Source organism: Hyperoodon ampullatus, assembly GCF_949752795.1.
Source record: "Hyperoodon ampullatus genome assembly, chromosome: 9".
In the NCBI taxonomy this organism is placed as follows: Eukaryota; Metazoa; Chordata; class Mammalia; order Artiodactyla; family Ziphiidae; genus Hyperoodon; species Hyperoodon ampullatus.
The window spans coordinates 76794730-76821281 of record NC_136922.1 but is presented as its reverse complement, the minus strand read 5'-3'; the positions used below and the strand labels follow the sequence as shown (position 1 = coordinate 76821281).

The window sequence follows — 26552 nt, the reverse complement described above, 5'->3', positions numbered from 1 at the left end:
TTTTTAAGATTATAGAAACACTGAAAGTATGTATTTTAGAGATCATCTATTCTGTTCCCTCATTTTACAAAGAAAGAAACTTTGGCCCAGAGACATTAAATGACATGTGACTTGCCAAAGGTCACACTACTCTTAATTGATCTATGCTATTAAACATATCAATTTATTACAACACTGTTTCATCCAAGGCACTTAAGGAATTTTTCTAGTTAAAAAAAAAAAACCCTCCTCTTTTCTACTGCCTATTTTAAGAATAAAAGCATTTTATTCTTTAGAACTTAATACAAAAGACTTTCTACCTGAACGTTGGCACTAGTATATGCTGAATTTCACATACCTTCTTTAAAAGAAACCTGCCCAGGGGGCTTCCCTGGTGGCACAGTGGTTGAGAGTCCGCCTGCCGATGCAGGGGACACGGGTTCGTGCCCCGGTCCGGGAAGATCCCACATGCCGTGGAGCGGCTGGGCCCGTGAGCCATGGCTGCTGAGCCTGCGTGTCTGGAGCCTGTGCTCCACAACGGGAGAGGCCACAACAGTGAGAGGCCCGCGTACCGCAAAAAAAAAAAAAAAAAAAAAAGAAACCTGCCCAGAAATCCTATGTATAATGCAAATTTAAACGATAAAAAAGCTCACATTAACTAAATTCAGGCAAGACTGATGTATAAGCCAGAATGTTAGTCCTGTTGAGGGACTAGATGTTTATATACCTTATAGAGGCTACTTGCATGCAGAAACATTTCTTTGTCTCTCAATAACTGAAGCTATTATTTGTTTATATATTTGTTTTCACTCCACCTCTTCCCACAGAGGTTTTAGGAGGGTAATGAAACAGATTTATAATAATTCATAATTTTTCTCATTAATGATTATCACTGCTTAGTAAAGGACTCGATATTAGTCCTTGTTTTGACTTAACAATACATCTTACAGTAAGAGACATCACAAAAGGAAATAGTTGATTCTTTCACATTTCGAAGTTGCTTACATAATTTACATACTTTGGACTTTGGGAATCTTAAAAATAAACCTCATCCTAAACTCAAATTTGAGTAAGTTTTGCTACATAGTATGTATTACATCCCACTCTTTGTGGCCAAAAGAAAAAAAAGAAAGGAAAAAACGGAAACACCACACTGATTACTTATACACACCCTTAAATCTTCTTCATTAATTTCTTCACTTATTTCCAAGCCAGTATCCTGAGATAACCGTCTGGAATATATATCTATTTCAGTTAAGCTCGCCTGAGGGGCCAGTGACATTTTTCGTGTGGATGTCGCTGTCTTTCGGTGAATGCTTTGACCTTGGTTCACTGAGGAGCAGGTCATAAGGTTCAGGACTGACTGCCTCCTTCGTCCCTGAAATGTGGGACTAGCACTGATCATGTTGCTCCGATGCAGGAGCGCCTCTCCCAGTTCAGAACCGGAAACTAAGGATAGTCTTCTCTCTAAAGGCTCAACAGAATCTTCTTCGATGCCATTCATTTGTAATGGAGTCTTCTGTACAATTGAAAATTTCCTCACAGAGCTGATTGAATTGAGAATGGAGTTCTTCCTTTTTTCACCAAACTCTCCAGTCTGTTTAAAAGATTGCTTTTTCGTTTCATTCCAGGACACAGAAGTATCTCCTTCTAGTGAGAAACGCTGTAAAGTCTCAGTTATGATTGAATTTCTTCGTTCTGCAGTAAACTGGTCAAAAGTGTCACATCCCATGAGCTTTGAGCTGAAGTCGGGCCGTTGATTTTGTAATTCAGAAAATGTCCCATAAAAATAGCTGCTACCTTCATGTAAAATTAATATTTTGTCAGCTTTCTTTAAATGTTCCATTTTAGAAGTGACCAAAATCCTAGTTTTGTTAGCCATCAATTTACAGACACAGCTTTAAGAATATAAAAATATATAAATATTAATTTTATAAACAATTTATTACAATAGTATATATATTGCATTTTAACATTTTATTAACCTATTCTTGTATGAAACCTCTACCATACAATGTTATTATTATACTTAAAATAAGTAAATATTCAATAGTAACTAATTTGCCCTTCTTGAATTATTATGTCATGAAATACTGTATTACTGAATTATTATAGTATGCTACAGTATAAAGTTGAGTGTTAACAGACCTAGAATGAAATTAAGTATCTGATATTAAATAAACATTTGACTTTGAATGAACTGGTTACCCTCAGTGTCATGGCTGATTCATCAAGAAAATGAGGGAATCGTTAGATGACTTAAGATTCCTTAGGGTTTATATTTCTATGTGTCTTCTAAAATGTCAGAGCTTTCTTGTTCTTTAAATTTTCTACTCATTTCCTTTTATATTTTAAGTTGACCACCAATTTTGTACTTAAGAGTTTATATTAAGACTAATTTTATTTGTTTAAAACACAACAACAATAACAAACCTGAGAACTGGATGATAAATTTGACCCTCCTCCAACAAAACTTCCCTCTAAGTCTAGAAGTAAATCCTGACTAGAACCATCTAAGGGAGACCAATTTCCTTTTGGCATTAAACAATTTTATATTATATATTGATAGAAAGAGGCATCATTCTAGTCTATACTCTAACATACTAACATAACTAGCAAAGTTTATATTGGTAAGAAGGTACTTATAGTTACAGGATTATAAAAATAGTATCATAGGTATTAAATTTTGCTAAATTCTAGGAAAGGTGCTTCTAGGAAAAATACGGCCATTTTATACACACACAATCTACATCCTTATTGATTAAAATGAATCATGATAATTCTCTTAATAAACTACTTTATAGTCTATGAAATCATTTTGAAACCTTAAAATCAAGTTATATAACTAACTGTTCCTGTTAGGAACTTCACATACGTTGAGCCCCAATGGGAGCTCCAGTGAAATGTATACCCTGAGTTTGTGTGACTGAGGAGAAGGTTCTGAAGGGGGTATTGAGGTAGATGAATAGTCTGAGCATTCACCTATATTAAAGCATTAAAACATTCAGTTTCTTTGGTTCCTTAAGAAGTTTACTACCTAAGGAGGAGATAAAATAAAATACTAACACGAAAAAAGTGAATAAAAAGTTTAAGTATAATAATCAATTAAAATAATATAAGCTATGTCACAAGACAATAGTACTATAAAAACCTACATAAATAGTGATTGTTAAAGTAATAATGGAAAAAATTGGTTCAGCATAAGGTGGACAGAAAAGTGGATGTGATCTTTAATCTTGACCGTAGAGGGAAGATCAGATTTGAATAAGTGGCTACATTACATTCTGCCATTCTGAGTCACAATGGTAGACATATTTCTCAAGGAGTAATATGCAGCCTATGGTGGTATAGTTGTTCCTTCTTGTCTTTTAGCATGAATAAGTTATTCAAAGAACATACCTTTCAAATATTTCTTTCTCTGTTAACACATCTAGGTACCCAAAAGGAGAGTCTAATAGGTACAAATCAGCATCTCTGTATACTGCTCTAAAAAGAAAATGGAAATGAAATTAGATTCCTTCAATATTTCCATGTCTTTTGGTATAGATTATTTTAAGTGAAGAACAAAAAGATAAGTCATCTGTGATTTTTATGGCTTTTCACAATACTCCAAAAACTACTGAAGTGGTTTTGCTAAATATAAGTGACATACACTTGAAGTTACAAAAGTTACAAACTGAATCACACCATACATACAATTTTAAATATTACCTTAAAAAAGAAAAAGAAAACCCTTTAACAGTAGTATCTATTTACAGCCAAGCACTATGCCACACGCTGGGAATACAATGGTAAAAATTACACAAGCTCTGCCCTCAAAGGTCTTGCATTTTGGTGGGAAACAAAGAAGAATAGACTGTTTCAAACCTGTAAAATGTCAGAGACAGCAACTAAATTGCAGCACTTATGTGAAATTATTTTTTTAATATTTTTTCAGTGTTGACTGTTACCAACAAATTGATAGCAGTGTTGTTATGGCTGTATGATTGACATTACTCTTTGCTCCTTATAGTCTTAGTTTCTGGACCATACTCATAAAAATGCCACACAAGGATGAAAAATTTGCAATGAAAATGTATACCCATATTATTTTATATTATAAAATTTTAGAAAATTTTACTATTTTCTAAGTTAAAAAATAAAATTTTATGAGCAAGTAAAATCTTCATTAAGTTAATATTAGGACAGTAATAAGATGAAGATATGGTCCCATATGAACGGAAGTGAGGCAATTTCTTCATAACATTTAAATCTTTTCAGCTGTGGTTGTTAGTACCCTATACCTGTGCCAGTCACATAGCATTCAGTGTTTATGTATAATTCTGTAAAAAAGGAAACTGTGTTTAGTCAGCAGGTACCTAAGAGAAGTAATAATAATAATAATAATTAAAAAACAGAAATGACAAAAAGTCAAAGTAAAATCTAGAAGAACCTTTGCAGTGTAAATTATTTTTGAAGATAACACGTAAGAACTAGATAAAAGTCCCCCATCTAAATGTACCCTCGAGGGCTTTCTTCCCTTACTCAGTTCCTCTCTCTCTCCTACACATCTATGACCACAGTTTCTCAAGAGATCAGAAATAACATATTTATCATCCTCAAATGGACAACACATGACACATTCAGATCAGAATAGCAATAAACAATTATTTTCTTTAATGCCTCAAACTGTGTGCATTTTATAATAAAACTGAATCTTCAACTGGTAAATACAAACTAAATTCTATACTGAATGCCTGAAGCCATAGAGCATATCCTACCTAAATTTGAAATGAAATGTTTTAAGACAAGTCTTACTCTGGCTCACGGATTAATCAACTTTCAGTTATTTAGAAACTATTATTTTGTCTGTGAATTATCCATAACTATTGATTTATTACTTGACATTGTAATCCCAAGATCAAGGTGTGGTTTAATGTAGAGTCAAGACGACCTGGTTAAAATTGTAACCCTAGAATTTCCCAGTGTGGATTTTGGCAAGTTAAGATCTAATCTCCTCATTTATCTCATTATCTCTTCTATAAGTTGGGGAGAACAATCCTTTTTTGGCAGAGTGATATGGGGATTAAGTAAAATTACACATGTACTCATGCACACCCAACCCAGAATAGTACTAGGCAATTGTAGGTGCTCAGTGAGTTAGTTTCCTGTCCCAGCTTTTGAAAGCATAAGAAAGTAAGGGAAAGAAGCCAAAATATCAATAAGTCAAGGTGATTTCTTGCTAACAACTTCAGCAACACAGTAAGAAGAATTTTGTTCAAATAAAACTGGAGTAACATTTGCCATACCACATCACCAATAATTTTTTAAACTGACAGTTACAATTTAACCTCAAAGGTTTCTTCTTGACACAAGTTAACTATACATATACATACACTTCCCTTTGACACTTCAAAATGCTTAGGCCAAGAATGTCTCCACCAAGAGACCACCATAGCCCCCACTATGTTAGATGTGCTTGTCCTATGTATTTTTCTTTAAAGATTACAGACTTTAAGCTAAGTGACATCATTTGCCCTGCTATTTCTGTCATGAGATTAATTAGTTATGTTGAAAATTTTGAAAATTTTGAAAATTTATGTTTATCTAAACCAAGAAGCATAAACAGAAGCCTAGAGCAGGTGTGTACATTTTGGGATGGGGCGAGCAAGGAACTGCATGAAGGACTAAATAAAAATTTACATCTTCTCTTTCCTGTGTTAGGCAGAGTGTCGGGGTTTTCCATTTGTAGTAAATCATATCATGAGGCAAACAAACACACACACCAACATAAGGGTATGCATTTTTAAAAAGCCATCAGCTTTATCAGACATGAATACTATATCATTAACTATAGTTCTTAAAGGCTATTCTTAACCTGCTACCTATAAGATCCTGGGCATTTTTCAATCAGAAACAGAATATAAAGAAATAGAGAATCATCTATAATTTTTTACATGCATGATATTTACAACAAATGCTCACTGGACCAATAATCAGATATTCACCTTGCTAAAGAAATTCTTGCTTGCTGACCTCCACTCAATGTGATTCCACCATCTCCAAGAACTATGTTGTCTTTCTCTGCAAATTTGGAGATGTCCTATTATCAAAAATAGAGAGGAATTGTCAGTATGTTGGATCTGAATTTGAAAGGTACATTTTCCTTCAAATGCAATCGTATATCAGACTTCTGCTTTAACCACAGCAGAAATTGTGAACACCGCATCTCAGTTACTTTAAATGCATTTCAATTGCTCAAAACGTTGTTGAAATTTTATAAAGAAAACTTTCCTTAATTTTTCAAATGTTATTTATGATAATTAAATAAGAATTGGAAAATATCAGAAAGTAAAGCAAATGCATATGCATAGTTATGATATGTAAAGATGTGTGTATATCATCCATTGACCATTTTACAAACCCAAGTGCTATTAATGTGCTAAAGTGCACTTCCTTTCAATTTAAATTCACTCCTTTAAAAGGAAATCCCCAAAGATGAATAAACCTCCTAATAAGAGAAACTAAAAGAATACCATTTACAGCTCCCTGCAGTATCTAAGCATATTCAGTAACCAGGGGTACAAGGCATCTCTTTTCCACACTTCTCTCACCTACCCACCCAAACAACACAGCCTTCTCCCTCATCCATCCTCCCACCTCATTCTTATGTCCTCTCCCCATCCACTCTGTCTCTCCTGTCACCTCCCTGCCACACGTGTCCTGTCATCCCTTCTCCAGTTAATGAACTCTGTGGCAACAACCATGCTAGACATTGTGAAAGATGAGAATTTAAAAGAAATAGTCCTCAAATTGCAGTCATTGTAAGTCTAACTTGGAAAATAAGCCATAATCCTGGAGAAAGCTAAAAAACATCCCAAGAATCAATTAACCATTTTAAGATAATAAAACAATATGCAATTAATTGGCAAATTAATTGTTCAGAATATAGAAGTATTGTAAAGTAGATAGAAAATGCTATAAGGCTTTCTGGAATAGGTGAGGTTTGCCCTGAGACTTGAGAATGTGACGAGTTAGATGGATAGGATTCTCTCTTTAATTCAAAACAAGTTCTTTGCCTTTTCTTTTCTCATCCCCATACATCTTCTCTTTTCTTTTGTTACCACCTTCTTCTCTCTCCCTCTATTAAAAATACTCTTCCACTCTATTCCTCCTTTTTCTTTCACAATCTAGAAGCAGTACATCCGCTCTCCTTGAACTGACATGAACATTACCTGTATTTAAATTGTCAAAATGGTTACTTATATTGTCCATTTGTTTCTGTTACCCACCATATGAAAGTCAAATAGAACTTCATACACAAAACTGTAAACTCACAAAGCTGGTAAATTAGTACATGATCATTCGTATTAAGAGCTAGTTGGCAGCTCCTGTAGGCTTAGAACCATGCCAGCCACTGCCCCCAAGGAATGGTTGCTGTCAATACTCCTGAGCTAAGGGGACCAAAAAGGATCAAAAATGTGCCTTAAAAAATGCTGACATGTTGGAGGAGATACAGCAGGACTCAGTGGAGCTAGCTACTCAGGCACTGGAGAAATACAACACAGAGAGATCATTGAGACCCGTATAGCACTGTGATGAGGAGGACCTTCTGTAGTTATGAGACACGTGAAACGAAGTGCCTCATTTCTTTCCACTGGACTGAATTTTTTTGTTCAACTCATGGACCAGGCCACAAAACCAGGATTCCATCCAAATAACAAGGACTACAGATAAATTCCACACCTGAGGTCTTAAATCTCAGTCTTGCTAAGGGAGCATGTCCAGGAGCACCTCAGCCTTTAAGGCTTTAGTGAGCAGTTCTATGCAGCACAACCTCTGTACTCAATTTAGAGCCATTAGTAAAATGGCTCACACGTGTATTTCTTCTCTGCTGCACCATATTTTCCTTCCTCATATCCCATTCCCTTTTTAAAAAATTAAATCTTTTAGAGGAAAAGAAAGAATAATTTGTCTTATGTGAATAGATTGAGTGCAGGCTTTTGTAAAGGGGGCACATTTTCTAACACAATCTTTTTTTTTTTTTTTTTGGCTGCATTTGGTCTTCATTGCTGTGTGCGGGCTCTCTCTAGTTGCAGCGAGCGGGGGATACTGCTTGTTGGGGTGTGCAGGCTTCTCATTGCGGTGGCTTCTCTTGTTGCGGAGCATGGGCTCTAGGTGTGCGGGTTTCAGTAGTTGTGGCTCACGGGCTCAGTAGTAGTGGCTCGCGGGATCTAGAGCACAGGCTCAGTAGTTGTGGCACACAGGCTTAATTGCTCCTTGGTATGTGGGATCTTCCCGGACCAGGGCTTGAACCCGTGTCCCCAGCACTGGCAGGTGGATTCTCAACCACTGTGCCACCAGGGAAGCCCTCTGACACAATCTTAAAAAACCAGAGGTTGCTGGAATTATTGGAGTTTTTTTTTTCAACTTTGAATTCAATACAGTATCAGTTAAAATTTCTATTTTTTTTAAAATTTAGAAATATCAGTAGTTATTTTGATGGTACGCTTATAACACTGTTACATTTAGGGGATTATAGATTTGGAGGGTGTAGAATCCTAGCCCAGTGCAAGAGTTTAACAAAGATTTGTGGAATGAAGGAAGAAAAAAGGAGAGAACGGATGAGGGAAAGGTAAACAAACATAAGTGACAAAGAAACAGGTGCATATAAGAAAATCAGAAAGGTGTACAGCATAGAAAAAGAAAGAAAATGGGAAAAGGAATAATTGTCAGAAGAAGTAGACATCTGTAGGAAAAAGCAGGAAGATACTGGCAGCATAAAGAGACAAGAAAAGTGAAGGGAAAGATAGGAAATGATAGAAGACAAGGAACTATAATTGACACTTTAGCAAATATCCATAGTGAATGTAAATGTCCAAAGAATACAAATGCAATTTATTTCAATAATTTTCTTTTCTTAAGACAGAATAAATAAGAGGCTGTTTTAGCCAAATTTCTCTCACAGGAGCCTGTAATATTCATCCTTTAAACAAGCCAAGGAAATAGGAGGGAGAAGGAAAAAACAATTCTCTTCCTTCTTTCCCATATGAGTAGGCTGAAACGTAATATTAGAGAAAGAAATTGGAAGATCCTCAAGTGAGCTTAGGCTTTACATGTCCAGATTGAATGGAAAACCATCAATTTCCTCCAAAAAAGACCAGAAATAGCCATTCCTTTGAGTATCACTCCTCAAATCCTGACCTGGAACTGGTCCGGGGAAAGGAGAAAATACATTAAGAAAATGAGGGATTCAAAGAAGGAATTGCTTAGATGGTTTCTTGGTACCAAGTTAATCTATTTCAATTATAACCACAAGCTACTCTGTTTCATTTTTATTTTCAGAACGCTATAAATTTTGAGCTCCTATGATAATGTACTCTGCCCCGTGCCTGGTCTGTTCAGCACATTCAGTCAGTAAGCCACGCCTGCATCCCTGGGGTGCCCCAGGCCTGCCTGGCATGATGCCTGGTAAGTGACTGGTCATCTTCTTTGGCCTGCCTTAGATGGAATGGGATTTCTCAGTGTGAAATTTCCCCTCATACTTGGGAGAATTTCCAGGTTGGGTGCACCCTGGGAAAATACCATGACGAACTGAATCTAAGCGTCTCTGCTCCCAAGTCACTGGTGAGCTGAAATCTGAATTATGTTTGCGGTGCCCATTTAGAGAGCTGTTGAGATGTCATGTAAACTATGTTAATGGTGATGGTTCAATAAGTAACAAAGCTGGAATACTGAACTGCATGGCATGGGGCCCAGGATTTGAACCCTGCTCTGCAGGCTTATTGTGAAATCTCAGTTACTTAACAGCTTTGTAACTTAATTCTAACCATAAGTTAGGTGAAATTATAGTCCGTCTTTTATAAAGGGTGCTCAATATAAGAATTAAGAATATGTCATATACAAAGCAATTCAATAAATATAAATCAATGAAATGAAATGTGTCAATCCAAGTGGAATATTTTAAATTCTAAGATAAAGTTTAAAACAAAATAGAGAACATGAATATCAACATTGACCAGAGAGCACAATGACTTATTTTCTAGCTCTGTTTCCGCTAATAGCTGGATAAGTAGCTTTGGCCAAGTCTATTCTGGCCTTCAGTTCTCCCTCTGTAAATGGGGGTAATAGTACCTTCCGTTAACAGTTGCAAAAATTTGAAATAACTTCATATAAAGAGCTTGGTCCATAATGCACACTCAAACTTTGGTGATTTGCAATTTTAGAATGATATATTTACCAAAAATCTGTGTACATCATTCATTTCCATTTGGCCTTGAGTAGAATGCTTACCTGATGTAATACTCTGCCCCATTCTCCTTTAAAGGTAAAGCAGATTCTTATTAAGGCCTGAAAATATAGCCTTTATTAGCATATGATTGTAATAAACGTACAAGGGATAACGTATCGGAAAAGAATCAGACTTAGAATTGGAAGCCGTGCATTCAAGTCCCAAGTTTGCGTGCCTTTACCAGATGTACTTTTGTTGAGGTTGCTATGTATGTAGTCACATGTTTTGAAACTAAAAGTCAAGGTTCTTAAGGGTGACACCATATTCCCAGACAAGATATAGATAGCTTCCAAATGCTACCTCTCTAGAGATGGTTAGTTAATTTTATTTAACATTTTAGCCATGGTAAATTGTGCTATGATATTTTTATTCATCTTATTATCTTCTCATTATAAAAGAATCAAGGAGGGTAGGGAACACCCTCCTTCTTTTTTCTGAGAAACTTTCATGTTTTGGGGATGATTCTGTAGTATTTGATTTGAAATTTCCACTAGAATATGTTTCAGCAGTACAAACAAATAAGAAGACTATTTTTAAATCCCCACACTTTCTGCTAATTGACTGAGGTACTACTGCATGAAGAACACCTAGTTAGACAAATAAATATTTCAGCAATCAACACCACAGTAACCTTCTTGATGAGTCAACATCAGAATTCTATAATAAGAAAGCAGCTTGATGCAAGCTCCTTTCAGGAAGCTCTGTGCTTGAATTCACTAGTCCACATTTATTTGCAGTCTGGACTAGACAGGACTGGAAATGTAAGATTTTGTATTTCAAAATACATAGCTCCGGGCTTCCCTGGGGGTGCAGTGGTTAAGAATCCACCTGCCAATGCAGGGGACACGGGTTCGAGCCCTTGTCCGGGAAGATCGCACATGCCATGGAACAACTAAGTCCGTGTGCCACAACTACTGAAACTGGCACAACTACTGAACTGGTGGCAACAAGGGAGGCCAGCGCAATGAGAAGCCAGTGCACTGCAGCAAAGAGTAGCCCCCGCTCGCCTCAACTAGAGAAAAGCTCGGGTGCAGCAACAGAGACCCAGTGCAGCCCAAAATAAAAAATAAATAAATTAAAAAAAACCCACAAAACATAGCTCTGTCAGATGCTCTGTGATCTTCCCTGGCATTTGCTACCAAAAAAAAAAAAAAAAAAAAAAACAGTCTACTGATAACACCATTGTACATAAATCATTGAGCTTTTGTGATTTTATTTCTATAAGATATATTCTCATGAATGAGACAGCATGGTCACAGGTATGTGTCTTCTTTCTTTTTAAAAGTTACTGCTGCCAGAATCCTTTACAAAACAACTTTTAAAAGTAACCGTTCCAGGGCTTCCCTGATGGTGCAGTGGTTGAGAATCCATCTGCCAATGCAGGGGACACAGGTTCAGGCACTGGTCCACGAAGATCCCACATGCCACGGAGCAACTAAGCCTGTCCGCCACAACTACTGAGCCTGTGCTCTATAGACCGCGAGCCACAACTGTTAAAGCCCACGAACCTAGAGCTCGTGCTCCGCAACGAGAAGTCACAGCAGTGAGAAGCCCGCGCACCGCAACAAAGAGTAGCCTCCGCTCACCGCAACTGGAGAAAGCCCACGCGCAGCAACGAAAACCCAACGCAGCCAGAAATAAATAAATAAATTTATTATTATTTTTAAGTGGGGGGCTTCCCTGGTAGCACAGTGGTTGAGAGTCCGCCTGCCGATGCAGGGGACATGGGTTCGTGCCCCGGTTCGGGAAGATCCCACATGCCGCGGAGCGGCTGGGCCCGTGGGCCATGGCCGCTGAGCCTGCGCGTCCGGAGCCTGTGCTCCGCAACGGGAGAGGCCACAGCAGTGAGAGGCCCGCGTACGGCAAAAAAAAAAGTAACAGTTCCATCAGCAAGATTTGATGGAACTGTTACTTTTCTTCACATCATCACCAACAATAGGTACCATCACATTTTAATTTTTGCTAACTTGTCATTTTAATTTGGATTTTCCTTAATAATGGTGAAATTTTAAATATTTATTGGTAACGTGGGTTTTGTCTTCTGTGAAATGCCTGTTTTTACCAGGTTTTTGTCCTTTTCTTATCAATTCATTTTTCATTATAAGGTATAGATATTAACAACTTTTTCTTTAATATTTTTAAAACATTTTCCCTGTTTCTATTTTCACTATGTATGTACCATCTATCATATGCAAAATTTAAATTTTTCATGAAGTCAATATATCTACCTGCAATTAGTATATTGGTTAAAAAATACTACTGTACTTTCAGGTTATACAGATAGTATCCTAAATTTTCTTGTAAAATGTTTATTACTCTTCTTAAATTAAAGAATTTATTCAAGGTATGATTTATGTTTACACATGGTGTGAGATAAGAATGTAGTCTTATTTTCTTTTAGTTGGATAGTAGACATAATTTATTAAATGATGTTTCCATTCAATTTATATATCATCTATCATAGTCTCATATTTCCAAAGATCTATTTCTGGGCTCTCTGTTTGGGTCCTCTGATCCATTCTCAATTCCTACACTAATATTCTGCTGAGTTTTTGGTGTTTAGGTTTTTTAATGGCTTTAAGTATGATTTAATACCTGACAAAGCACATTTTTTCTCCATAAATTTTTGTCTCTTTTCGCTCACTTAGTCTTCTATATAGTAACAATATTAACAACAATAATATAAACAATAATACAAATAATAGCTAATGGATATTGAGTGCTTACTATGCACCAGGTACTATTTTAAGCATTTTACTAGTATTAACTTCTTTAATACTAATCACAACCCTATCCCCATTATAAATATGAGAAAATTGAAAGTTAGAAAAGGTTAATATCATTCCAAAGATAACACAGCCAATAAACAATAGAGCCAGAATTAAAACCAAGGCAGTTTGTCTACAAAGTGTGTACTCTTAATTACTTTTTATATTTCCTCCCACATGAAATTTAAGTTCAGTTTAATAAAATTCCAAAAACCATCTCATTCAGAAGTATTGTGATTTTATTAAATGTATACATAAGTTTAGATGTGATTCACATCTTAGGATGCTAAATCATATCTTTCCATTAATTCAGTTGTTTTAGATCTTTCGATAAGACTGCAATCTTCTTCATATATGTCCTGTAAATTTCCTGTTAGATTTATCCTTAAGTATTTTATGGTTTTCTACTATTGTGAATTGAATAGCTTTTTTTTTTTTTTTTTTTTTTTGCGGTATGCGGGCCTCTCACTGTTGTGGCCTCTCCCGTTGCGGAGCACAGGCTCTGGACGCGCAGGCTCAGCAGTCATGGCTCACGGACCTAGCCGCTCCATGGCACGTGGGATCTTCCCGGACCGGGGCACGAACCCATGTCCCCTGCATTGGCAGGCGGACTCTCAACCATTGCGCCACCAGGGAAGCCCCTGAATAGCTTTTTATTTCCACTTCTAGATTGTTGTTGCCAGTGTAAAGAAAAGCTGATTCTTTTTGTATGCTCATCTACTATTCAGCCATCTTATCATAGTCCCCTAGTAATTCTGGCAGGGTTTTGCTCTGCGTTTGCTTTTGCTAGAATCACTTGGGGTTTTTTTAGGTGAACATTTTTTTCACGAACATGTAATATTATTCTTATTTTAAGACAAATGGCATTAACCTTTCACCATTTAAAATAATGCTAGGACTTCCCTGGAGACGCAGTGGTAAAGAATCCGCCTGCCAATGCAGGGGACACGGGTTCGAGCCCTGGTCCGGGAAGAACCCACATGGCACGGAGCAACTAAGCCCATGCGCCACAACTACTGAGCCTGTGCTCTAGAGCCTGCGAGCCACAACTACTGAAGCCCATGTGCCTAGAGCCTGTGCTCCACAGCAAGAGAAGCCACCGCAATGAGAAGCCCGTGCACCACAACGAAGAGTAGCCCCCACTCACCGCAACTAGAGAAAGCGCACATGCAGCAACGAAGATCCAACGCGGCCAAAAATAAATAAATAAATAAATTTTAAATAAATAAAAATAAAATAATGCTTACTTTGGATTATTTGGTTTAAAAAAGGTACGAAGCTCTTTAATGAAGTTTTCTTCTACTATTCTTACTTTGAAGTTTTATTAGAAATAACTGCTGAATTTTATGTAAGACCCTTTTAGCATCTACTGACCCTATTTTATGGTTTTCTTCCTTCAATGTAACAAATTATATTGTATTTATAGATTGTTTATATTGAAGCACCCTTGTATTCCTATTCATGAATCTTGCCTGATATTTTATTTTTTATACCATACTGAATTCTATTTAGTAGTATTTTATTTGATAGCATTTTATTTAAATATCTATATTCATAAGTATGATTTATTACAGTTTCTTTTTTATATAATTTTTCATATTTTGATACAAAGACTATTCTGGCTTTAGAAAATGAAGAGTTTTTCATTTTTTTCTATGATTTGGTATAGTTTAAATAACATTGGAAGTTATGTTATTAAAGGTAAAATAGAATCCAGCTATGAAATTATCTAGTGATAGTGCCTTTTAATTTTTATTAATCGACATTGAACCATCTTTACAATCGTAACCTGTCTATTCAAGTTTTTTTATGCTTCTTTCTTCAATTTTGATCATTTGTATTTTGCTAGTAAATCATCCAGTTCCTCTAGGTTTTTAACTTTTTCAACAGATTTGCATTAATTTTTGATAATAATTTTAATCTTGTCCATATTTTTGCTTAAGCTTCTTCATCATTCCTAATATTTTAAGTCTTCCTTACTAAAGATAAGGATAGATTTAACTATTTTTCTGGTCTTTTCAAAGAACTGGTTTTGAGGAATTATTATATCTTTCATTTATCTGTTTGTTTCCTGCTTCATTAAATTTTTATCCTTACTTACTCCCTCTTTTAACTTATTATTTAGTTGCTTTTTAAAAATTCTCAAGAAAAATATGAATTTTGTGTATTTTTAGGCTTGCTTCTTAACAATAAAGACATTTAAAGCTATAAATTTCCCTCTGAGTACAGCCATGTTCTGTAGATTTTTATATGAAGTGTTCACTCTTTCAGTGTATTCTAGATTTTAAACAATTTATACTCAGTCAGGAGATTTTACCTCTCAAAGTATGTGTTTTTCAACTTAACTAGCTTAATCATATCTAAACAAATGTTATCTTTTACCAAGCATAGGTAACATGTTTAGTCAAACATTCTCATTAGAAACTCTGAACTATGACTTAAGAAGAAGCTAAAAAACTATGTTTTAAAAACGAAAAGAAAAGAAAGAAAGAAAAGGAAAAAATTTGAGTGGAAGAAGAGTGCTATTAGAAGGGCTTACACATATTTCCTAAAATTTTAATGGATTTTTACAGACATTCATTAGCCAAACTTAAAAAAATTGGAGTTTGGGCTAAATTTAGCTTAAGAGAAGAGATCTTCAAAATTACTTGGAAAAGATCTAAACTGGTATGAAATTTAAGGGTTTTGTTCATTTGTTTCTTTTTTAGGGAATTGAAGATGTTTTAAGTGTTAGATAAGACTTTATCTGCTAGCAGAGGAGATTCAAGATGGCGGAGGAGTAAGACATGGAGATCACCTTCCTCCCCACAAATACATCAGAAATACATCCACATGTGGCACACCTCCTACAGAACACCTACTGAACGCTGGCAGAAGACCTCAGACTTCCCAAAAGGCAAGAAACTCCCCCACGTACCTGGGTAGGGCAAAAGAAAAAAGAATAAACAGAGACAAAAGAATAGGGACGGGACCTGCACCAGTGGGAGGGAACTGTGAAGGAGGAAAGGTTTCCACACACTAAGAAACCCCTTCGCGGGCGGAGACTGTGGGTGGCAGAGGGGGAAAGCTTCAGAGCCACGGAGGAGCGCAGCCACAGGGGTGCGGAGGGTAAAGCGGAGAGATTTCCCCACAGAGGATCGGTGCCGACCAGCACTCACCAGCCTGAGAGGCTTGTCTGCTCACCTGCCGGGGCGGGCGGGGTCTGGGAGCTGAGGCTCCAGCTTCGGAGGTCGGATCCCAGGGAGAGGACTGGGTTTGGCTGCATGAACACAGCCTGAAGGGGGCTAGTGCGCTAAGACTCGCCAGGAGGGAGCCCGGGAAAAGTCTGGAGCTGCCGAAGAGACAAGAGACTTTTTCTTGCCTCTCTGTTTCCTGGTGCGCGAGGAGAGGGGATTAAGAGCGCCACTTAAAGGAGCTCCAGAGATGGGCGTGAGCTGCCGCTATCAGCGTGGACCCCAGAAGCGGGCATGAGATGCTAAGGCTGCTGCCACCAAGAGCCTGTGTGCAAGCACAGGTACTATCCACACCTCCCCTCCCGGGAGCCTGTGCAGCCCGCCACTGCCAGGGTCCCGCAATCCAGGGACAACTTCCCCGGGAGAACGGCGCGCCTCAGGATGGTGCAACTTCACGCTGGCCTCTGCCGCTGCAGGCTCGCCCCGCATCTGCACCCCTCCCTCCTCTCCGCCTGAGTGAGCCACAGCCCCCGAATCAGCGGCTCCTTTAACCCTGTCCTGTCTGAGCGAAGAACAGACGCCCTCAGGCGACCTACACGCAGAGGCAGGTCCAAATCCAAAGCTGAACCCCGGGAGCTGTGCGAACAAAGAAGACAAAGGGAAATCTCTCCCAGCAGCCTCAGGAGCAGTGGATTAAAGCTCCACAATCAACTTGATGTACCCTGCATCTGTGGAATGCCTGAATAGACAATGAATCATCCCAAATTGAGTAGGTAGCTTTGGGAGCAACGATATATATATATATATATTTCCCCCTTTTTCTCTTTTTGTGAGTGTGTATGTGTATGCTTCTGTGTGTGATTCTGTCTGTATAGCTATGCTTTTACCATTTGCCCTAGGGTTGTGTCTGTCCTTTTTTTTTTTTTTTTTAGTATAGTTTTCAGCTCTTGTTATCATTGGTGGATGTGTTTTTTGGTTTGGTTGTTCTTTCTTTCTTTTAAATTACTTTTTAAAAGTTTTAATAACTATTTTTGGTTTTTTATTTTAATAACTTTTAAATTTTATTTTAATTTATTTTATCTTTATCTTTCTTTCTTTTTTTCTCCCTTTTCTTCTGAGCTGTGTGGATGACAGGCTCTTTGTTCTCCAGCCAGGTGTCAGGACTGTGCCTCTGATGTGGGAGAGCCAAGTTCAAGACACTGGTCCACAAGGCACCTCCCAGCTCCACGTAATATCAAACGGCAAAAATCTCCCACAAATCTCCATCTCAATGCCAAGACCCAGCTCCACTCAACGACCAGCAAGCTACAGTGCTGGACACCCTATTCCAAACTAGTAAGACAGGAAGGCAACACCACCCATTAACAGAGAGGCTGCCTAAAATCATAATAAGGTCACAGACACCCCAAAACACACCACCGGACATGGTCCTGCCCACCACAAAGACAAGATCTAGCCTCATCCACCAGAACACAGGCACTAGTCCCCTCAACCAGGAAGCCTACACAACCCACTGAACCAACCTTAGCCACTGGGGGCAGACACCAAAAACAACGGGAACTACAAACCTGCAGCCTGCATAAAGGAGACCCCATACACAGTAAGTTAAGCAAAATGAGAAGACAGAAACATAGGAGTTGAAGGAGCAAGGTAAAAACCCACCAGACCTACCAAATGAAGAGGAGAATGGTGAAAATACAAGAAACGTTTAAAAAGGACCTAGAAGAACTAAAGAGCAAACAATCATGAACAACACAATAAATGAAATTAAAAATTCTCTAGGAGGGATCAATAGCAGAATAACTGAGGCAGAAAAACGGATAAGTGACCTGGAAGATAAAATAGTGAAAACAAATACTGCAGAGCAAATTAAAAAAAAGAAAAGAATTGAGGACAGTCTCAGAGACCTCTGGGACAATATTAAACACACCAACATTCAAATTATAGGGGTCTCCGAAGAAGAAGAGAAAAAGAAAGGGACTGAGAAAATATTTGAAGAGATTATAGTTGAAAACTTCCCTAATATGGGAAAGGAAATAGTTAATCAAGTCCAGGAAGCACAGAGAGTCCCATACAGGATAAATCCAAGGAGAAACATGCTAAGACACATATTAATCAAACTATCAAAAATTAAATACAAAGAAAAAATACTAAAAGCAGCAAGGGAAAAACAACAAGTAAAATACAAGGGCATCCCCATAAGGCTAACAGCTGATCTTTCAGCAGAAACTCTGCAACCAGACGGGAGTAGCAGCACATATTTAAAGTGATGAAAGGGAAAAAACTACAACCAAGATTACTCTACCCAGCAAGGATCTCATTCAGATTTGACGGAGAAATTAAAAACTTTAAAGACAAGCAAAAGTTAAGAGAATTCAGCACCATCAAACCAGCTTTACAACAAATGTTAAAGGAACTTCTCTAGGCAGGAAACACAAGAGAAGAAAAGACCTACAATAACAAACCCAAAACAATTAAGAAAATGGTAATAGGATCATACATTTCAATAATTACCTTAAATGTAAGTGGATTAAATGCTCCACCCAAAAGACATACACTGGCTGAATGGATACAAAAACAAGACCCGTAAATATGCTGTCTACAAGGGACCCATTTCAGACCTAGGGACACATACAGACGGAAAGTGAGGGGATGGAAAAAGATATTCCATGCAAATGGAAATCAAAAGAAAGCTGGAGTAGCAATTCTCATATCAGACAAAATAAACTTTAAAACAAAGACTATTACAAGAGACAAAGAAGGACACTACATAATGATCAAGGGATCAATCCAAGAAGAAGATATAAAAATTTTTAATATTTATGCACCCAACAAAGGAGCACCTCGATAAATAAGGTAAATACTAACAGCCATAAAAGGGGAAATCGACAGTAACACAATCATAGTAGGGGGCTTAAACACCCCACTTTCACCATTGGACAGATCATCCAAAATGAAAATAAATAAGGAAACACAAGCTTTAAATGAAACATTAAACAAGATGGACTTAATTGATAATTATAGGACATTCCATCCAAAAACAGCAGAATACACTTTCTTCTCAAGTGCTCATGGAACATTCTCCAGGATAGATCATATCTTGGGTCACAAATCAAGCCTTGGTAAATTTAAGAAAATTGAAATCGTATCAAGTATCTTTTCTGACCACAATGCTATGAGACTAGATATCAATTACAGGAAAAAAAATATGTAAAAAAATACAAACACATGAAAGCTAAACAATACACTAGCTAATAACCAAGATATCACTGAAGAAATCAAAGAGGAAACCAAAAAATACCTAGAAAAAAATGACAATGAAAACACAACAACCCAAAACCTACGGGATGCAGCAAAAGCAGTTCTAAGAGGGAAGTTTATAGCGATACAATCCTACATTAAGAAATAAGAAACATCTCGGGCCTCCCTGGTGGCGCAGTGGTTGAGAGTCCGCCTGCCGATGCAGGGGATACGGGTTCGTGCCCCGGTCTGGGAGGATCCCATATGCCGCGGAGCGGCTGGGCCCGTGAGCCATGGCTGCTGAGCCTGCGCGTCCGGAGCCTGTGCTCCGCAACGGGAGAGGCCACAACAGTGAGAGGCCCGCGTACCACAAAAAAAAAAAAAAAAAAAAAGAAATAAGAAACATCTCAAATAAACAACCGAACCTTACACCTAAAGCAATTAGAGAAAGAAGAACAAAAAAACCCCCAAAGTTAGCAGAAGGAAAGCACTCATAAAGATCAGATCAGAAATAAATGAAAAAGAAATGAAGAAAACAGTAGCAAAGATCAACAAAACTAAAAGCTGGTTCTTTGATAAGATAAACAAAACTGATAAATCATTAGTGAGACTCATCAAAAAAAAAAAGAAGTCTCAAATCAATAGAATTAGAAATGAAAAAGGAGAAGTAACAACTGACACTGCAGAAATACAAAGGATCATGAGAGTTTACTATAAGCAACTCTATGCCAATAAAATGGACAACCTGGAAGAAATGGACAAATTCTTAGAAAAGCACAACCTTTTGAGACTGAACCAGGAAGAAAGAGAAAACATGAAAAGACCAGTCACAAGCACTGAAATTGAAACTGTGATTAAAAATCTTCCAACAAACAAAAACCCATGACCAGATGGCTTCAGAGGCGAATTCTATCAAACACTTAGAGAAGAGCTAACACCTATCCTTCTCAAACTCTTCCAAAATACAGCAGAGGGAGGAACACTCCCAAACTCATTCTACGAGGCTACCATCACCCTGATACCAAAACCAGACAAACATGTCACAGAAAGAGAAAACTACAGTCCAATATCACTGATGAACATTGATGCAAAAATCCTCAAACAAATACTAGCAAACAGAATCCAACAGCACATTAAAAGGATCATACACCATGATTTAGGGGGGTTTATCCCAGGAATGTGAGGATTCTTAAATATACACAAATCAATCAGTGTGATACTCCATATTAACAAATTGAAGGAGAAAAGACATATGATCATCTCAATAGATGCAGACAAAGCTTTCCACAAAATTCAACACTAATTCATGATAAAAACCCTCCAGAAAGTAGGCCTAGAGGGAACTTACCTCAACATAATAAAGGCCATATATGACAAACCCACAGCAAACATCATCCTTGATGGTGAAAAACTGAAACCATTTCCACTAAGATCAGGAACAAGACAAGGTTGCCCACTCTCACCACTATTATTCAACATAGTTTTGGAAGTTTTAGCCACAGCAATCAGAGAAGAAAAAGAAATAAAAGTAATCCAAATTGGAAAAGAAGTAAAGCTGTCACTGTTTGCAGATGACATGATACTATACATAGAGGATCCTAAAGATGCTACCAGAAAACTACCAGAGCTAATCAATGAATTTGGTAAAGTAGCAGGATACAAAATTAATGCATAGAAATCTCTTGCATTCCTATACACTAATGATGAAAAATCTGAAAGAGAAATTAAGGAGACACTCCCATTTACCACTGCAACAAAAAGAATAAAATACCTAGGAATAAACCTACCTAAGGATACAAAAGACCTGTATGCAGAAAATTATAAGACACTGATGAAAGAAATTAAAGATGATACAAATAGATGGAGAGATATACCATGTTCTTGGATAGGAAGAATCAACATTGTGAAAATGACTATACTACCGAAAGCAATCTACAGTTTCAATGCAATCCCTATCAAACTACCAATGGCATTTTTCACAGAACTAGAACAAAAAATTCACAATTTGTATGGAAACATAAAAGACCTTGAATAGCCAAAGCAATCTTGAGAAAGAAAAATGGAGCTGGAGGAATCAGGCTCCCTGACTTCAGACTATACTACAAAGCTACAGTAATCAAGACAGTATGGTACTGGCACAGAAACAGAAATATAGATCAATGGAATAGGATAGAAAGTCCAGAGATAAACCCACGCACATATGGTCTCCTTATCTTTCATAAAGGAGGCAAGAATACACAATGGAGAAGAGACAGCCTCTTCAATAAGTGGTGCTGGGAAAACTGAACAGCTACATCTAAAAGAATGAAATTAGAACACTCCCTAACACCATACACAAAAATAAACTCAAAATGGATTAAAGACCTAAATGTAAGGCCAGACACTATCAAACTCTTAGAGGAAAACAGAGGCAGAACACTCTATGACATAAATCACAGCAAGATCCTTTTGGACCCACTTCCTAGAGAAATGGAAATAAAAACAAAAATAAACAAATGGGACCTAATGAAACATAAAAGCTTTTGCACAGCAAAGGAAACCATAAACAAGACGAAAAGACAACCCTCAGAATGGGAGAAACTTTTTGCAAAGGAAACAACTGACAAAGGATTAATCTCCAAAATTTACAAGCAGCTCATGCAGCTCAATATCAAAAAACAACCCAATCCAGAAATGGGCAGAAGACCTAAATCAACATTTCTCCAAAGAAGATATACCAATTGCCAACAAACACATGAAAGAATGCTCAACATCATTAATCATTAGAGGAATGTAAATCAAAAGTACAATGCCACATCATCTCACACCAGTCAGAATGGCCATCTTCAAAAAATCTATGAACAATAAATGCTGGAGAGGGTGTGGAGAAAAGGGAACCCTCTTGCACTGTTGGTGGGAATGTAACTTGATACAGTCACTATGGAGAACAGTATGGAGGTTCCTTAGAAAACTAAAAATAGAACTACCATACGACCCAGCAATCCCACTACTGGGCATATACCCTGAGAAAACCATAATTCAAAAAGTGTCATGTATCACAATGTTCCTTGCAGCTCTATTTACAATAGCCAGGACATGGAAGCAACTTAAGTGTCCATCGACAGATGAGTGGATAAAGAAGTTGTGGCACATATATACAATGGAATATTACTCAGCCATAAAAAGAAACAAAATTGAGTTATTTGTAGTGAGGTGGATGGACCTAGAGTCTGTCATACGGAGTGAAGTAAGTCAGAAAGAGAAAAACAAATACCGTATGCTAACACAAATATATGGAATCTAAAAAAGAAAAAAAAAAGGTCATGAAGAACCTAGGGGCAAGACAGGAATAAAGACTCAGACCTACTAGAGAATGGACTTGAGAACACAGGGAGGGGGATGCGTAAGCTGGGACAAAGTGAGAGCGTGGTAGCGTATGTATGGACATATATACACTACCAAATGTAAAATAGATAGCTAGTGGGAAGCAGTCACATAGCACAGGGAGATCAGCTCGGTGCTTCGTGACCAGCTGGAACGGTTGGATAGGGAGGGTGGGAGGGAGGGAGACACAAGAGGGAGGAGATATGGGGATATATGTATATGTATTTGTAGTTAGTTGATTCACTTTGTTATAAAGAAGAAACTAACACTATTGTAAAGCAATTATACTCCAATAAAAATGTTTTTAAAAATTACATAAATAATAAAAATTTAAAAAAGACTTTATCTGCTAGCAATACCTTCATCAATAATATTTTAATGGTGTATAAAATATTTTCTTTGCTAACTATAGTATATCTAACCAGAGGTTATCACAACTGCTATCCAAAATACTCATTATAGTGACTGGGGTATAGACACACATACATTTGAATATACATACATATATATACACATATAGATTGCATTTTTATACATCTTTATATATGTACCTAGATGTGTGTATATATATATTATTTACACATATATGTATGGTATACATACATGTATGCATGTGTTTATTCAGCTTGATCTCTATCATCCACTGTTATGGTGCTAAGCAAGTGAATTCTGCATAAGTAAAAGGGGATGTTTATTGATATTTTCCTTATGAACTGGGTTACTAGTTCTCTTATCAAAAAAAAATTTAAAAATGTGGAAGATATGGAGTTCTTAAGTATCAAGTTGTCTCACTTTCCAAAGGTTTATCCTCTTCAATCCTGTTAACATAACATAATAAGAGCTGATTCATGGAGAATGCTCATCATATCCCATGACCCTAAAATATAGGAGAAGTCATATTTTTTCTCAGCTGGTAGCGGATAGCTTGGCCAAAGAACGTATGATCCACATTACTTTAAACAATTCAAATTCATTCAATCGAACTGATCATGTCATATCCCTGCTTAAAACAAAACATCATAAAACAAACAACCAAAAAATATATTGGACCCTTGTGAACTCCAGAATAAAATCCAAACTTTAAAAGATGGCACACAGGGACTTCCTTGGTGGCACAGTGGTTAAGAATCCGCCTGCCAATGCAGGGCACACGGGTTTGAGCCTTGGTCCAGGAAGATCCTACATGCCATGGAGCAACTAAGCCCCTATGCCACAACTGCTGAGCCTGTGCTCTGGAGCCCATGAGACACAACTGCTGAGGCCCGCATGCCTAGAGCCCGTGCTCTGCAGCAGGAGAAACCACCGCAATAAGAAGACAGCGCACCACAACGAGGAGTAGCCCCCGCTCGCCACAACTAGAGGGAAAGCCCGTGAGCAGCAATGAAGACCCCATGCAGCCAAAAAATAAATTAATTAAAAAAATGAAAGTAGAAAGATGGCATACAAAACTTGTCCCAGCTCCCTTCTTCAGACTCACCTCCCAGCACTCTTCCAAATACGTCTTGACCCTTAGCCACACGAAAGTTTTACTGTTCTCCAAATTTACCGTATCTTTCCCTATTTGCACCTGCCGGTCCCTCTATCTAGAATGGCTTTCCTCGACTTCTTTATCTGGCAAATTCCTTTAAAATCAATAAAAATTTAATATCCTCCATAAAGTCTTCCATGACTTCTTTGACAACTAGTCATGACTTTTCTGTTCCTATGTGTTATAAGAGCTTTTACCTCTTTTCTTATTAATTGTCTGTTTACCCTCAAAGACTGTGAGCTTCTCAAGGGCAAGGGTTATAATTTGCTCTATGCTTTGGGAACCAGGACAGGTTTAAATTATTATAGGCATATGTTCCAAACAGTAAGCAATTATTTTAGGCAATTTAGAGATGGTTAAGATTAATCCCCTGCATTCGGGAGCTTACAATCTATAATCTATCAAGGACAACTTAATGAAAGAGCTGGATTTTGAGCTGAGATGTGGCTTCATGCCTGGGAGAAATTTGTGACATCCTCACAAAGGTTCGAACCTAACCTCATCGAACCTAACCAAGTCTGCCCCCAACTTACCTCTCTGGCCAGCTTGAGACACTGGGATATGTCACCAGAGCACACTCATTAACCCTAAATAATAAATAAAGTTAAATGGTAAGCCTACTGTCATTTGAAATGTAGATTCTGATGGAGAATAAACAGACAGATGAACGGAACAGAATATTCCACAAACAAACCCACACACAGATCAGAACCTAGCATAAAAGTGTTAGAATGACAGTTTATAGGGAAAGGAGAAACTGCTCAAAAAATTATCTCCTGACATATGGATCCCCATTTGGAAGATAAAATTAGACCCCTAGCTCATACCAAATACAAAAATTAATTCCAGTGGTTTCTAGTCCTGAATGCAAAAAATGAAACTTTAAGAATATTGAGAATACACAAGAATATATTTTTATTATTTGTATTAGAAAGGATTGTCTTAAAGATAAAGAACAAACCATAAAAGACAATACAGATATAATTCATTATATGAAAATCAAGAAACTCTCTATAACAAAAGATTCCAGAACAAAACATACATTGCATTACCTCCCATCCCTAAAGGACAGTAATGCAATGTATATAACTGTTTTAGTACAGTTCCTCCAAGCTGCAGATACCAAGAAAGTATTGAACTCGAAATTATCTTATTATGGGAAATACTTGCATAAAAGAAAACAGGAAAGGAGGCAAGGAAGGCTGGGAGAGCTGTCAGACCTCAATGCAGTTCCAACCCCTGAGTGAAGGAGAGAGGGCCAGAAGGTTAGGTGGAAAGACATTAGAACACTTTGCAATCTAAGCAAGGTCTGACAGAGCCATCTGAGAGTCTCTGAGCCAAAATCTATTAATAGATAAGTCCCATGTCTTTCATACACAAATCTGCTTCAGTATCCCTGCCACACTCAATCATTTGTGGGAAGGTGTAGTCTCAAGACAAACTCTGAAAGTGAAGGATTTTAACTCATAGCAGTGGGCCCTCATTCAATTACATTCCCTACGACAGAGGTGTATAAGGCACATCTCACAGCTACCACAATCTTACCCAAAAAATTGGCAAAGGATGTGTAGTCAAATGGCTAACAAATATAATCTCACAAGCAATCAGGGAACTGCAAATTAGAACAGTAAAGAGAGAGGACTTCTTACAACTTAGAATGGCAAAAATTAAACTGTCAATAACAAGAGTTTTCAAAGACTGAGGAAATGGGAATGCTCATAAAAGACTGGTGGTAGTGTAAATTGGTACAGCTACTTTAAAATACAATTTGGCAGCATCTAGTGATACTGGAAATGTACATACATATCCTAGGACACCACAATTCCTCTATTTACACTGGAGAAGCTCTTACACATGTGCAAAGAGAAATATTCAAAGATTGTCATTGCAGTCCTAAGTAAAATCTTAGAACAATCTAAATATTCATCAATAGCAGAGTAAATAAAATGTTACACATAAGCACCATCCATCAGTTTAATAGAATGAAATAAATTTCTACATCTAAGTAGCATAGCTAGACCTCAAAAAGGTAATTGGAGCAAAGAAAGCAAGTTGAAGAATTATGTGTACAAATTATATCATTTATGTAAATTTTAAAGCCACACAAAACTATTAAGTATTGTTTATAGATAAATATATATGGTATAAATTCATTTAAATGGATTGAAAAGTACATATCACATTCATAACAGTGATTGCCTGAAGCTTGGGGTTTATGGAAGAATCATAGT

At 37.3% G+C, this 26552-nt stretch overlaps 1 protein-coding gene across 1 annotated transcript in view; it reads right to left on the bottom strand.

Annotated features, from left to right (window-relative positions):
* Positions 1–26552, bottom strand: part of CFTR (CF transmembrane conductance regulator) — a gene marked incomplete at its 5' end in the record, with an annotated part of 186642 nt that overhangs the window by 74626 nt on the left and 85464 nt on the right. The window contains 3 exons of the mRNA XM_079711019.1: positions 1151–1877; positions 3379–3465; positions 5967–6061. Coding sequence (XP_079567145.1) covers positions 1151–1877; positions 3379–3465; positions 5967–6061 — 909 coding nt within the window. The remainder of the gene's footprint in view (positions 1–1150; positions 1878–3378; positions 3466–5966; positions 6062–26552) is intronic.